At 38.7% G+C, this 14,504-nt stretch overlaps 1 protein-coding gene across 3 annotated transcripts in view; it reads right to left on the bottom strand.

The window, feature by feature from the left end:
• The window catches only part of HERC1 (HECT and RLD domain containing E3 ubiquitin protein ligase family member 1), a 159,529-nt gene that overhangs the window by 40,805 nt on the left and 104,220 nt on the right, over positions 1-14,504 (bottom strand). For 2 of the 3 annotated variants that reach the window (XM_021712609.1, XM_008058555.1), the window contains exons 40-47: positions 10,168-10,284; positions 9,745-9,976; positions 8,279-8,403; positions 6,574-6,794; positions 5,353-5,618; positions 4,576-4,628; positions 3,677-3,877; positions 2,293-2,467 (exon numbers count right to left, since the gene is read on the bottom strand). In XM_021712609.1, the coding sequence (XP_021568284.1) occupies positions 2,293-2,467; positions 3,677-3,877; positions 4,576-4,628; positions 5,353-5,618; positions 6,574-6,794; positions 8,279-8,403; positions 9,745-9,976; positions 10,168-10,284 (1,390 nt within the window). The remainder of the gene's footprint in view (positions 1-2,292; positions 2,468-3,676; positions 3,878-4,575; positions 4,629-5,352; positions 5,619-6,573; positions 6,795-8,278; positions 8,404-9,744; positions 9,977-10,167; positions 10,285-14,504) is intronic. The other variant, XM_021712610.1, reaches the window with a different exon arrangement.

The raw sequence follows: 14,504 nt of genomic DNA, 5'->3' as shown, positions 1-14,504 counted from the left end.
GAGTCCCACATGTCATCCACAGCATAAACAACCACAGTAAAATGTAAGCTGAGCCATTACTAGTCAAACATGCCTTAAGAGATGCTAAAATATCATACAAGCTGGAAAATAGTCTCCAAACTTTCTCTCCTTTTAGTAAACAGTTATTAGCATATACCTGAAGTATAACTGAATTACCAAAGTAAAACATACAGGAATGCACACAAAGCATGAATTCCCACAAATAGAACAAACCCCTCAAGATTAAGCAACAGAATGTTACCAGCACCTCAGAAGCCTGCTTTGGACTCTTCTCACTCACAAGGCCCTCAAAACTAACCACTATTCTGACTTCTAAAGGCATTAAGTTAGTTTTGCCTGTTTTTGAACTTTACATAAATAGAATAATAAAGTATGTACTCTTTTGTGTCTGGTTTCTTTTGCTCAACATTATATTTGTAAGACTCAACCATGTTGTATTACAGCAGCTTATACATTTTCATTGACATATAAATGAAATTTACCACAATTAACTTAACCATACAGATGACAATCAGGTAGTTTCTAAAACGGGGCTACTATGAATAATACCGCCATGAACAATCTGAAATGTCTTTTGGAGCACATATTTAAGTATTTCTGATGGAAATATACCCAGAAGTAGATCTCTGAGTCATAGAGTATGTTCATGTGCAGCTTTAGTTGATATTATTGAACAGTTTTCCAAAGTCATAGTATCATTCTATTTTCTCACCAGCAACATATGAGAGTTTTAGCTGTTTCACAGCCTGTGGCTTTTTTCTCCCCCGTCTTTTAAATGTTTGCCACTCTGGTTAGTATGCAGTTGGGTCTCATTGGATTTCAATTTTCCTTTCTCTGAAGACTAACGAGGTTGAATTTCTTTTCATGTTTCTTGGCCATTAGAAAATCCGCTGTTGTGAGGCACTTCTTAATGTATTTTGCCTATTTTTCTTCTGGGTTACCTATCTTTTGCTTATTGATTTTTAGGCATTCTTTACATATTCTGTTGGTTAGATGCATTGGTAATATATTCTCTCAGTCTATGGCTTGCTTTTTTACTTTATAAATTACTTTAGCTAATCAGGTTTTCTATTTTAATGTAGTCCAATTTATCAGTCTTTTTCTTTATGGTGAATATCTTTTGTCACTTGCTTAAGAAATCTCTGCGTGTGCCAAGATCAAGAATAAATTCTTCTATGTTACCTTCTAGAAACGTCATTGATTTACCTTTCACATTTAGATCTAAGAGCCACTTTGGAATTAGTTGCTTAATAAAGTGTGAGGTTGGGGCCAAGACTTTTTTCCTATGTGGATAAACTATCTTGATCCTGCCCCAGTTACTGAAAAGACTTTCTTTAACCCTATTGCTCTGCATAAATCAAACTGCAAATAAAGTGTTTATATGTGTAGGTCAGTTTCTAAACTGTCCTTTTCTGCTATCTTAATTGCCTGTCCTTGAGCTAATACCACATAGTCTTATCTAAACTTTGAGTTTTTCTTTAAGGGTCCTTCTGCTTTCACTGATTAGCCATTCAATACTCCTGTTTGCTGGGCGTGGGGGCTCAAGCCTGTAATCTCTGTCTTTGGGAGACAGAGGTGAGAGGATTGCCTGAGCCCTGGGGTTTGAGACCATCCTGGACAACATGGTGAGACCTCATCTCTACAATAAATAAAAAAATTAGCTGGGCATGGTGGCACGTGGTGCCTATGGTTCTAGCTACTTGGAAGGCTGAGGCGGAAGGATCGCCTGAACCCAGCAGGTCGAGGCTGTGGTGGCATGAGTGTGCCACTGCACTCCTCTAGCCTGGGCGACAGAGGAAGACTCCAACTAAAAAAAAAAAAAAAATACCCCTGTCTAATCACTTCTTAGATGGTTGTCTTGTGAGTACTCCGGGTGCTCTTCTGCTTTTTACATGATACTCCACAGCATGAACATGGCTCAAGTCCCCAGGATGGCAGTTGCAGGCTGCCTCAGCAGCACAGCAGGCCAGTTCTCTCAGGACTTTAGTTTTACCCAGCACCAACCGGATCAACAGCCTTAGTTTCCCATTTCAGGCAGGAGGTTTACTCGGTTACTGCAATGCCATTATTTTCCATCTAAAAAGAGCCAAGTCTTAACTGAATAACTGCTTGAATAATAAGTAGCAAAGAAGACTATGCCAAATATCTTTCATTCAACAGGATATATTCAAGTTTGTAAAATTCTATAGTACCCTCCCAAGCAACACCAGGTTCCTGCATAATACACACCAGAAGCTGGCTTCCCATCATCTGACACAAAGTAACACTTACCTGACTGAGAGAAGAGACAGTGCCCTCATGACCATGGTCCTAGCCAGAAGAACCTGAGCAGCAGCAGTCACTCTCCTCAAAGCCACCACGCGGTCATGAGGGTTTGCTAGGGCAGCTGCTTGCTCCCCTAATGTTATTCTCCCTGAGGAGCTCTTTTCTACAGAACCATGGCAACCTGGAAAACATAATTCTGTTTAGTTCTCAACAAGGTAGGAAAAAATATATCTAGACTACTCATTCTACATAGGTGCCGTAACAATCCGATATGTTTTGCTCACAATACAGATCATTACTTAGGAGATACTGAGATATTTCTAAGCTAAAAATGTATTATAGGAGACATTTTCTTGCTTTCTTTTTCTTTTCTTTTCTTTTTGAGACAGGGTTTTGCTCTGTCCCCCAGGCAGGAGTTTAATGGCACAATCACAGTTCACTGCAGGCTTAACTTCCTGTGTTCAAGCGATCCTCCTGCCTCAGCCTCTTGAGTAGCTGGGACTATGGGTGCATGTCACCATACCTTGCTATTTTTGTTTGCTTGTAGAGACGAGGTCTATGTTGCCCAGGCTGGTCTTAAACTCCTGGGCTCAAGCAATCCTCCCACCTCAGCCTCCCAAAGTTCTGGGATTATAGGTGTGAGCCACCATGCCCAGTGAAAAATTGTCTATTAAATTTTACCCTCTAACCCAAATTTAAATAGAGACTGAACAATAATTTTGAGTCAGTTGCATAATTCTCTAAACACTAAGTTTTAAAAAAAATTACTCAAATCTGTAATCCCAGCACTTTGGGATGCTGAGGTGAAGGAATTGCCTGAGCCCACAGGTTTGAGAATAGTCTGGGCAACTTGGCAAGACTTCATCTCTACAATAAAAAGAAAAATTAGCCGGGCATGGTAGTGTGTGCCTGTAGTTCTGGCTACTTGGAAGGCTGAGGTGGAAGGATCTCCTGAGCCCAGCAGGCCAACACTGGGGTGGCTGTGAGCGTGCCAGTGCACTGTAGCCTGGGTGACAGAATGAGTCTCCAACTAAAAAAAAATTATACTCATATTTTAGGAATCTTTTTATTGCACCAATAATTCATAAAACCAAAAAAATTAAAACTCAATATCACATTATACACTCAAAATGTTAAAACAACTGGCTAAAGAGACTTGATGGTGTGGAACAATGTTGAAACATTAGTCTTATTATTTACCTTCACCTTATTGTTGTTATTTATCTATCTAGGAAACAAATTAACTGAATAACTGCTTGAATGAATAAGTAGCAAAGATGACTATGCCAAACATCTTTCATTCAACAGAATATATTCAAGTTTCTAAAATTCTATAGTACCCTCCCAAGCAACACCAGGCTCTTGCATAATACATAGCATTTCAGTTCACCTATTTGCATCAGTGTCTCTTCCATACTGTTGGTGGCTGTGACCATTGCTACTGATGCTCCCAGTGGGTCACTGTCAGGGAACTGAACTGGTTCTGGTACAATGCGCCGGTCATTTAAACCGAGTGGTCCAGCAAGCAACTCAAATTCTTCTTCACCGGTTAGCTTTTCATCTTCATCAACATCCAACATGTCCCAGTCTTCTGGAATTTAAATAAATAAATGTATGGTATGTAACTATAAACATGACATAACTCTGCTGGCAATGGCTATTCTGAGAATACATCTAAAATGCAGGATTGAAAAGTCCAGTACCACAAAATCAACTATGGCACCATCTCCTGGTGACCTAACCAAATTGCACTCCTGAGAAATACATAGACTGAAGGAAAGAGAGCCAGTATAGTGGAGTTCATTGAAAGCAACAGTAAATGTTACAGCTGGTAACAGAGGTTTCAACTAATAAATATTATCATGGGGCCAACAAAGAGTTCTTAACCCTGTCCATAACCATTAATGAATAAGTTATTTCAAGAAAATGAATGTTGCTGCAGAAAAACCATTGTTCATCTGAACTTATTTTTTACTTTCCACAATTAGGATGGAAATTCAAAATATACCACACTCTTTCCCTACTTTGAAAAAAAAAAATCACATGCCAAGCAGAAATTAACATTCTGTGGTAAAGCTAGTGTTTGAATGAAACTATGTTCTTTCCCTTTGACTTTTAAACTAAGGCTGTTACTATCAAACTACCTTGAGTTTTTTAGGGAAAATTTAAGTTAGCATGTACACAAATACAAACACATACACACAAAGACAAGTTTTAGTAACAGATGTTAAGCAGAGTGTATATATAAAAAACATGTAAAATAAAAAAGCTCTCAAAGCAAACAGCTACCTTCATACACACTGTCCTGCTTGCCAATTAGATCTGGAGCTTGTCCCTTGTACCTGCACCAAACATGAAGAACATTGTGTTTTTATATAAAAGTTAGTACCCCAAAATGCAAATTAAGTCATTAGAACATTTTAAGAGGTCATTAATAAAGCAGCACAAAATTAAAAAGTGTGTTTCATGTGATGTGCTAACGTAATAAAAACTACTGGTATGTCTGTACACACATGCTTACAGTCAAGGACTACCTTACCAAACTACTGGGCAGATTTCTAGGTACCTATAACATTTTTAGCCAAATTCTATTCCAGAAAGCCTTAAAGATTTTACTAGTTGACAATAAGGGCAACAAATCTATTCACTAGGGATTAAGGCTGTAAAGACATATTTTTGGAAGCTTGTTTAATGAAAACACTATTTTTCATCAAGAAAAAGGTCTTAATTAATATGCCAGAAATATGGTGGGAAACACCAATGAAAAAAATTGAGCGTAAGTCTCCCAAGGGTAAGAAAAGGGTCCTGACCACAACTTGCCAACATGTCAAAGGTTAATACAGTCAAACTCCAGAAAAGGACCTACTGCCATGCCAGGACTCTCAGAGCTCCTGACAGGCTCCCAGCTCTGTTGGGAACATGAATTCCTCAACCTCTTCCATTCCTTCTGACCCCACTTCAGCAACCACAGGATTTCAGGGAGGGTCAAAAGTAACTCCTCACATGAAAAGTCTATAGTTCCCAAGCTAAGGTATGAGGTGCTAGATCTGTACAATTCCAAGGTACCTTTCTGAACTTGTCTTGGATTTGGTCTTCAGGGCTAAGTACTTCTCCCTGCAGCTGCCACATAACAGGTAGTATGGATTTCCACTCCCACATTCACCGCCAAACCAGCCATCCACATAGGAGCCGTTGCTGCGATAACCTTGGCGGTTGGCACTGCGCCCACAGCCTGGGTGGTTTCTCTTCATATGCTGATTGAAGCTGACGACACTGCATTCACACAGTTCACACACCACTACTTCTTCCCTGTCTTCAGACTCACAAACATGCTGCACAAAACGATTTCATACCATATTATTACAGTCAATTTAACATACAACTAAAAAGTGGCCAAGATTATTTATGAATTAACTACTTTGTTTACATACGCTGGTATATTTCCAAGATGTTCATTAATGCTAAAATTCCTTTTAAATCAGAATTCAGATCATACAATCTGAAGGTGTTCTTTGCTCTCCCTCACTCTAACAAGTTATAAGTAACTGAATATCCTAGGAAAGAGTTAATGAATATGACAACCTGCCCTATCTCAAAACAATTTTTTTTAAAAAAAACCAAAAACCTCACTAGTGAAAAGCACTAATTTTCATCTGGTTATGAAATGCATACCTATTTTCTGAATTTCTGAGAAAAATCAGGATTAATTTATCTTAACACAGCAGATTATCTTTATTGTAGGAATATACCTATGAACTTTTTGGTCTTCCTGCTACAAAAAAATGTAATGCTAAACAATGTATACATACAATACCACTATGTACCCTGCCCCTGAATGGAGGTTATTTACAAGCTCTAGGTGAGCACTGGTTCCTTGACTGAGACATTACAGTGAATAAATGGAACCTAGGAAGGAGGAGAACATGCATTCAGAGAGCATTGTGAGCACAGCAGCCCTGTTATATAACCCAGCAGTGTCTACTAGAATCTGATGCCTGTTCTGTAACCTGTTTTTGATATAAGAATCAAATATTGCTATAATATGGCTCTATTCATCTAGTATGGGGAGAGAAGCAATAAAATCGCACAGAGAAAGCAACAAGGGAGATTTTTTCTTATTAGTTTGTAGCTATCATAGTAACCTCAAGCATTAAATCCCCAAACCTCAGAATGAGAAGTAAGACTTTTTAGAGTGTTTTAACTCTAGGCAAGGCTGCTGTTAGTAAGTTGTATGAACAGGAGGGCAGGAAAATAAGTCAGAGCAGCCCCCGCTGCAGTCACACACACCCAGGTAGGCCAATCCAGTACCTCTGGGATCCACATTCCCAGAATATCATTGTCACTGGTCAGGTCTTGTCCAAACATAGCTTCCATTGCTTCATCATCAAGATCAATTTCCAATTCCTCATCTAAATTAAAGTCATACAACGCCCCTGGGTCTTGCTGCAAAGATATTCCTTCTCTCCGACTTTGATTCCTGTGGGCCTGCACAGAGCGGTATAACCCCGCTCAGAACAAAACAAAAAAGGCATTTTATTTGCATGAATAAAATAATTCTGAATATTTCGCCAGTGCTTAACTGCCATATATGTAGGCAAGAACCTATCTCAGCTGACTTGGATCCCAGACCATAAGACATCAAACTGTACCTATCACATGTATTTTTTTTCTCCTGTAAAATGGGGGTAAAACAGCACTCATAACTCAATGTGCTGTTAATAGACGTGAGATAATCCATGCACAATGCTTTATTATGATGTCAGTTTTTTTTTTTTGAGTTGGAGTCTCACTCTGTCGCCCAGACTGGAGTGCAGTGGCCACTCCCGGCCACCACAGCCTCGCCCTGCTGGGCTCCAGTGATCCTTCCACCTCAGTCTTCCAAGTAGCTGGAACTACAGGCATGCGCTACCACACCCGGCTAAATGATGTCAATTTAAAAAAAAAAAATTTTTTTTAGAGATAGGGTCTTGCTCTACCGCCCAGGCTGAAGTGCAGTAGCAACTTCAAAGCACATTGTAACCTCAAATTCCTGGGCTCAAGTGATCCTCCTGTATCAGCCTTTTGAGTAGCTGGGGCTAAAGGTGTGCACCACCATGCCTGGCTAATTAAAAAAAAATTATTTTTATTTATATATGTGTGTGTGTGTGTGTGTGTGTGTGTGTGTGTTTTCTTTAATAAAAACGGGGCCATACTATGTTGTCAAACTCCTGGCCTCAGGCAATCTTCCTGCCTTCTCCTCCCAAAATGCTAGGATTACTGGTGTGAGCCACCACATAATATTAGTTATATAGAAACAACTTCAGCAAATGTGAGTTATTATTCTTTTAGCCTTATTTTTCATTTTTAAATCAGTCCCCTTAATTATGTCCTATACGTTCTACGACAGTCTCAATTTCTCCTTCACTCTTCCCATAAATTATTGAGGCATTACTTATATTCTAGTACTTCAATGATCAAAATCTGTTTTGACATTCAAGTTTTGGGTTTGGAAAGTATATTCCCTATAACTTACACCTTAAATGTCCACAACACAGTTCTAGAAGAAGTTACTAATGTACAGAGGGAATTGGGCCTTACCCAGTAGCAAAACTCTAATGTCCACAGAGTGCCTCAGAAAAGCCCAGGCCCACTTTTTTGGCATGGTGCCTTTTCTGGCTCCTTCCCGTGACTGATGTTAAATATGCATCATCACTTCTTAAATTATAACTGACTGAGGACAGAGGGAGGAACATTTACAAAATTTCTCAAAATCTACACATGGCCATTGTGGCCTTCTGCATCCAGGGAGAACTTAAAAATAAATCTATAAATGAATGCTATGATTTAAATAAAATAAAATAATGTAAATGCATATCAAATAATGTGCAAATAGTTGTTTTGTTAGTGTGGAAAGACTGAGTACCAACTATCAGTGGTTTACATCTTCTTTAATGTTGCTTTTATATTAATCTTAAGATACGATTTTTCACTTATTTGTGAAACATATAATTACCTGCTCTTGCGAGCAATGTGCGAGCAGCTAAGTCAAACTTGTGCCTTCTTGTCACTGCCGAGCGGCCCCTGGCTGGTGGTCCACTTCCAGAAGCTGCATTCTCCGTATGATCCAAATTATCAGGGCTATAAGTGCAAGTCAGAAAGCATCACAAACTATTTTAAACTATCATGAAAAGAAAGCCTATGCACAAGTTTGCTTGTGGTATTGTTTTCTCTCCAAAGATCACTGAGAATAACATATGTATACAATAAAATTTGAAATGTATCTTTGGTCCTTATGAAGCTCCTCAATTATAGATATATAGATATATCCTGTGACTTGAGCAATAAATTTTATTTGATTTTGAATTTTGCCAATAATGAAATGATGTTTAATGCATGTTCAAATTTAAATGAGATGAAATATTACCTTAACTAAATTCTAAATGATTAAATACTTAAAATTTGAAATGTTTGAGAATCCTTTCCTAAGAAAAACATATTTCAAAATAGATAATGAAAATATTCACCAAGCTTATTAGAAAAAGTCTGCATGTTATATAAGACACAGCCTTAGTAACCACATGACTCCATGGGTAAAATAAAAAATAAATATTTAAAGTCATAAAAGTGATGAAGGAGAAAAGATTTTGCGAGGGATAGTAGAGTATTTTATTACATCTCATTTTAGGTTAGGCATTACAACAGAAATTTTTACAAATTAAAAAGGCATTTTCTACTAGATGTTAAAAACTACAGAAGCAGTGAAAATATAAATTTAACTGTATTAAGAGACAGAAAAAATGTAAAAGTTCAGTTCTATCAAATGCATTAAATCAATTTCTAATATTAAAGTAAACATTACATTTTATATCACTTGAGAAAATTGTTTTATCAGCATATTTATTTTAGAATAAACTTGTTTTCATTTTCCATTTCCTTTTGTCAGTTCAATTTTACGTAAACATTATTATTAATATTTTTTTTGAGTTGGAGTCTCACTCTGTTACCCAGGCTGGAATGCAGTGGTATGTTCACAGCCACTGCAGCCTCAACCTGCTGGGCTCTGGTGATCCTTCTGCCTAAGCCTCCCAAGTAGCTGGAACTAAAGGCACGTGCCACCATGCCAGGCTAATGTTTTGATTTATTGTAGAGGTGAGGTCTCATCATGTTGCCCAGTCTGGTCTCAAACCCATGGGCTCAGGCAACCCTCTCACCTTGGTCTCCTAAAGTGCAGGATTATAGGCGTGAGCCACCGCACCCGGTCACATAAAAATTATTAACTTCCTCTTTATCATAAAAAAACTATTCAAATTTAATCTTGTCAAACTTTTATTCTTCACAGAAACATAAACTTGTAATTAAAATACCCATCTTCTCATATACCTATAGTTACATACCATTAGAAGTATTTATCAAGAGATAATATGAACAAGACTGAAATTTGTAACTCGTGGAAGAGAAATGCAGAAACTAGAATGTCACCTTTCAATAAAGCCTTCCTCCATTTCAGTAGCATCTGCTGACGGTATGTCTCCTGGTGACTGCAAAAAACAGGGATCATTTGACTTCCCGCCACTGCCTAGAACTGCTGCTCCGTGCCTGGCATCTGCTGTGCTGCCTGACTGTGGCTCTTCCTCATCCTCATGCCCAGGGTGCTCTATCATCCACATGGCAAGGACAGTGATATTCTGGGCATCGGCCTCTCCTCGAGTACCTGTTTGGGGGAAAGAAAAGTCTAATGCCGACTTTGGGCAAAGTAGTTATGTTACCAGTTTACGAGCGTTTGCTATGAAGCCCTTGTAATAAAATCTAGCATTAAAAACATTACCAAGTTTTATAGTCTCTTAAAAAATGCATTGCTTTTAATAATATCTGCTAATATTGATACATAAAAATGTATCCTACCTGTGGCTTCCATGGCTTTGGCAATCTGCCGAAGAGAGAATCCCATTTCCAGCAAGGGAACAGCAATTGCTGGAGGAGGAGGCGAAGTTGAAAGTCTACTGCTTGGGTCTGACAAGGCTGAGTCAAAAGAAAGAGAAGTGAAGAACTAAGTATCACCACATACTGTGAGTAAAAAGTGTTTTCAGCTCCTAATTTCCTCATACTGTCTAAATTTAATGAAATTTTACTATACTAAGAATACTAAATGTATAACTAAATGTGACTAAATTTCTTATAGATACATAAGGTTTTTTTCACAGATAAACACGCTCATAATTTAAAATAAACCTGCTGGGAAAGTCTTTTAAATTTTATTATTTTGAAGTAACTTCCCACTTACAAAAATTTTCAAACTTGCAGAAATTTGCAAGAATAGTAAAAAGAACTCTTTTACCCCTGAACCATTAGAGAGTAAGTATCAGGCACGATGCTCTATCTCACTGAATATGTTAATATGTAACACCCACAAATAAGGACATTCTCTTGCATAACCACAATACAACTGTCAAAGTCAGAAAATTAACAGTATTATCACCTAATCTGGATCCCATTCTAGTTTCACCAGAAGTCCTAGTAATGTTCTTTACAGTAAACAATCCCATCCAGGATCATCTTTGCATTTTATTTAGTTGTCAAGTCTCTTTAGCTGCCTTCAATCACTTTGAAACTTTGATGAATTACAGGCCAATTATTTTGTATAATATCCCTCAATTTGGGTTTGTTTAATGTTTCCTCATTATTCGACTCAAGTTATGCTCTTTGGCAGGCGTGCCACAAAAGTGATGCTGTGTTCTCATTGCATTCCATTAGATAATATAAAATTTCGAAAGGTTCCATTACTGGTGATGCTAACCATGATCGCTTGAGTCAGATGGTATCTGCCAGGTTTCTCCACTGTGAAGTTATTTTTTTGCCTTTGTAATTAGTAAGTATTTGTGTGGAGGTACTATAAGAACATGTAAATATTCCATTCCTCATCAAAGTTTTACTCACATCCATTTATGTTTAATGACTGAACTGATTATTATTATGGGGTTCACAATGCTGGTTTTCTAATTCCATCATTCCTCTTAGACTCATCAGTTGGTAACTCCACTCTCAGGCAAAGCTTATCCTTTCTCCATCAGTATGAACTTACAGATTTTTATTGTATTCATGGATTATTATCTGGTACTAGGATTAAGATTATTTATGGTGATTTGGCCAGTGAAAGCCCCTTCAATCTAGTTTCCACATCTTAGGCATGTGCCCTTCATTTTCTGAGCACTTTATTCGTTTCTGGCACAAGTTATCCCAGGTTCATCTCAAATTCAGCCCTGAAATCAGACATTTTCCCTAAGAAACCTGGGCTCCTTTTAGTAGAGAATAGTATTTAAAAGACAAGATCAAGGTGTACCGACAAGGGGGGACCCAAAACAACTGGAATTATCTTTTGGAGGGTGGGCCCTTTGTGGTACAGGCTTCCCCTGCTAGGTAAGCGTTCTAGGAACACATTGGCATCAGAGTACCAGCTAGTGTTGTTGTAAGAGGCTGTGTTCAGTTTCGGTGAATATTTTTTGGAGATTCTTTCAACATGTTTGCCCATTTCATGATGGGTGATTTACAGAAACACCTGCCCACGTTGTGCTGAGTGTTCAGTTTTTGTCCAAAAATGGCATGACCCCCATGCCTTACCCTCTCTATTCACCCGATCTCACCCCAAGTGACTTTTTTCTCCCCAGATGCAAAAAAAGTCTTCAAAGGAAAATGTTTTGTCGATGTGGAAGAGATGAAACAAAAAATGGCAGAAGCACTAAAAGGCAACAAAATTGACGAGTTCAAAAACTGTTTTGAGCAGTGGAAAAAGCATCTTGATAAGTGTATTGCATCAAAGAGGGAGGACTTTGAAGGTGACTGAAGTTTGAACATGTTAGGAATAAATACACAATTTTTAATATAAATTCCAGGTTCTTTTGGATCTCCCCTCACATTGCTCACATGAGGCATCACTGCTCCCATGCCCTCTCAGTGGAGACTGCTAGTGAATACTCTAGGCTCTGATACCTGGTTCTGGGCCATATGAACATTTTCTCACTCCACTCAGACTCTAATAGCCTAAAGCCAGACCACTTCCATAACACAAGGAGCCTGCCTCAGCCCAATCTGGCTCTGACACCCTACACTGGGTCATCAGGTCACCCACCTTCCAAACTCTGCTAGCATGAATGTCTACCTAAGCTGGCCCCACCTAATGGCAAATGGAAGGAGGGAGGAAGGGTGGAAGGCTATATGGCTCTCTTTTGCTTAAAAAATAACACTATTGCTATTAGTGGCAATATTCCTGCTATGACTGAGGGATGGACTTCTGCTTCTGGCCATGATAAAATAACAGAGGCTGGATTTACCGTACCATCTTTAATAAAAAAGCAAACAAAATATGGTCTTTAGACACTGGACAACAAGCAGTGTAGGACAGTGATTACTGAGAGAAGGGAAACAAATGAGATGAGCTGCACATCTGTCTCAGCTTATGAGAGTTTTCAAGCTGCCACGCAGTGAGGGTGAACCCAAACCAAACCTCACTGGTTGCTCTGAGTTGGGAAAATAAAATTCAGGAAAACCAAGGTGGCTAAAATTCAGAGAGCCAGAAAGGGAAGAGCTACATGGAAAGGAGACAGCTGCACAGAAAGAGAGTTCCCAAAGTGTACAAGGGACCCCCTCATCTCCTCAAGTCCTCATCTGATGCAGAAAATAACCAAGGTTGGGGGAAAAACCACCAAAAAGAAGAGACAGAACCATCCCTGGAACTCACACAGGGTTGCGAACAGTTTGTGTTAACACCAGTCAGAGTAAAAAAAACCCTTTGTAACACACAAGGCATTGGGCAGAACACTCAACAAGGTGTAGCTCAGTAGTGGAGAAAAGTTAGTTCTAGACTAAAGACTGTCCTAGTACCACTTAACAAAGATTATAAGCAAGCCTTTAAAGCAGTGGTCCAATAACCCTCAGCAAAAAAAACAAAAAAACAAAGCGGGAGGTATCAAACTCCCAGACTTTAAACTTTATTATAAAAATACAATAATCAAACAGCCTGATATTGGTACAAGAATAGGCATATAGACCAATGGGAGAGGATAGAGATTCCAGAAGCAAAACCTCAATTTCTTAACCAACTCATTTTCAACAAAGCCTCCTACCACCAACCACTGGGGAGAGGAGAATCTATTCAGTTAATGGTGCTGGGAAAACTGGCTGACCACATGCAGAAGATTAAAACAAGATCCTCACCTATCACCATAAACAAAAGTCAACTCTAAATGAATCAAAGGCCTAAAAACCTCAACTATAAGAACCTCAAACCATAAGAACCTTAGAAAATGCAGGAGACACCCTTATGGAAATTGGAACTGGCAATCAATTCCTGATTAAAACTCCAAGTGCCCATGCCATAAGAGATAAGATAGATAAGTGGGACCTCATCAAACTGACAAGCTTCTGCAGAGACAAAGAAAACATCAAGAGAGCAGGGAGACAGCCCACAGACTGCGAAAAAATATTTGCCAATTGCCTATCTGACAAAGGTTCAACATCTAGGATCTACAAGGAACTCAAATGTGCCGAAAGGAAAGAAATAAACAGCCCCATTACAAAGTGGGCAAAAGATATGACTAGGCACTTCTCAACAGAAAACATATGAGCAGCCAACAGATACATGAAAAAATGCTCAGCCTCACTAGTCATCAAAGAAATGCAAATTAAAACCACACTGAGATACCACCTAACTCCAGTCAGGATGGCCATCACCAACAACTCAAAAAACAACAGATGCTGGAGAGGATGCGAGGAAAAGAGAACACTTCTATACTGTTGGTGGGAGTGTAAACTAGTACAGCCTCTGTGGAAAACAGTATGGCGATTCCTAAAAGGTCTAAAAATTGACCTTCCATATGACCCTGCAATCCCTCTACTGGGAACATACCTGGAGGAACTCAAATCACTCTATGAAAAAGATACCTGCAAACGCATGTTTACTGCAGCATTGCTCACAATAGCAAAAACATGGAACCAACCGTGCTGCCCATCAAAAGAGGACTGGATAAAAAAATGTGGTACATATACATGATGGAGTATGACACAGCCATAAAGAAGGATAAAATTATGAACTTCACAGCAACTTGGATAGACTCAGAGTCTATAATACTGAGTGATCTTTCACAGAAACAAAGAACTGAGTATCACATTCACACTCATAAGACCTTGAACAATTATTGTAATACTATAAGAAAAGGATTGTCAGTAGTAAGAAACTGCCAGGGATG

Source organism: Carlito syrichta, unplaced genomic scaffold, assembly GCF_000164805.1.
Source record: "Carlito syrichta isolate Samal-C Ts95f unplaced genomic scaffold, Tarsius_syrichta-2.0.1 Scaffold303399, whole genome shotgun sequence".
NCBI lineage: Eukaryota > Metazoa > Chordata > Mammalia > Primates > Tarsiidae > Carlito > Carlito syrichta.
This window is presented reverse-complemented; position numbering and strand designations above follow the sequence as displayed.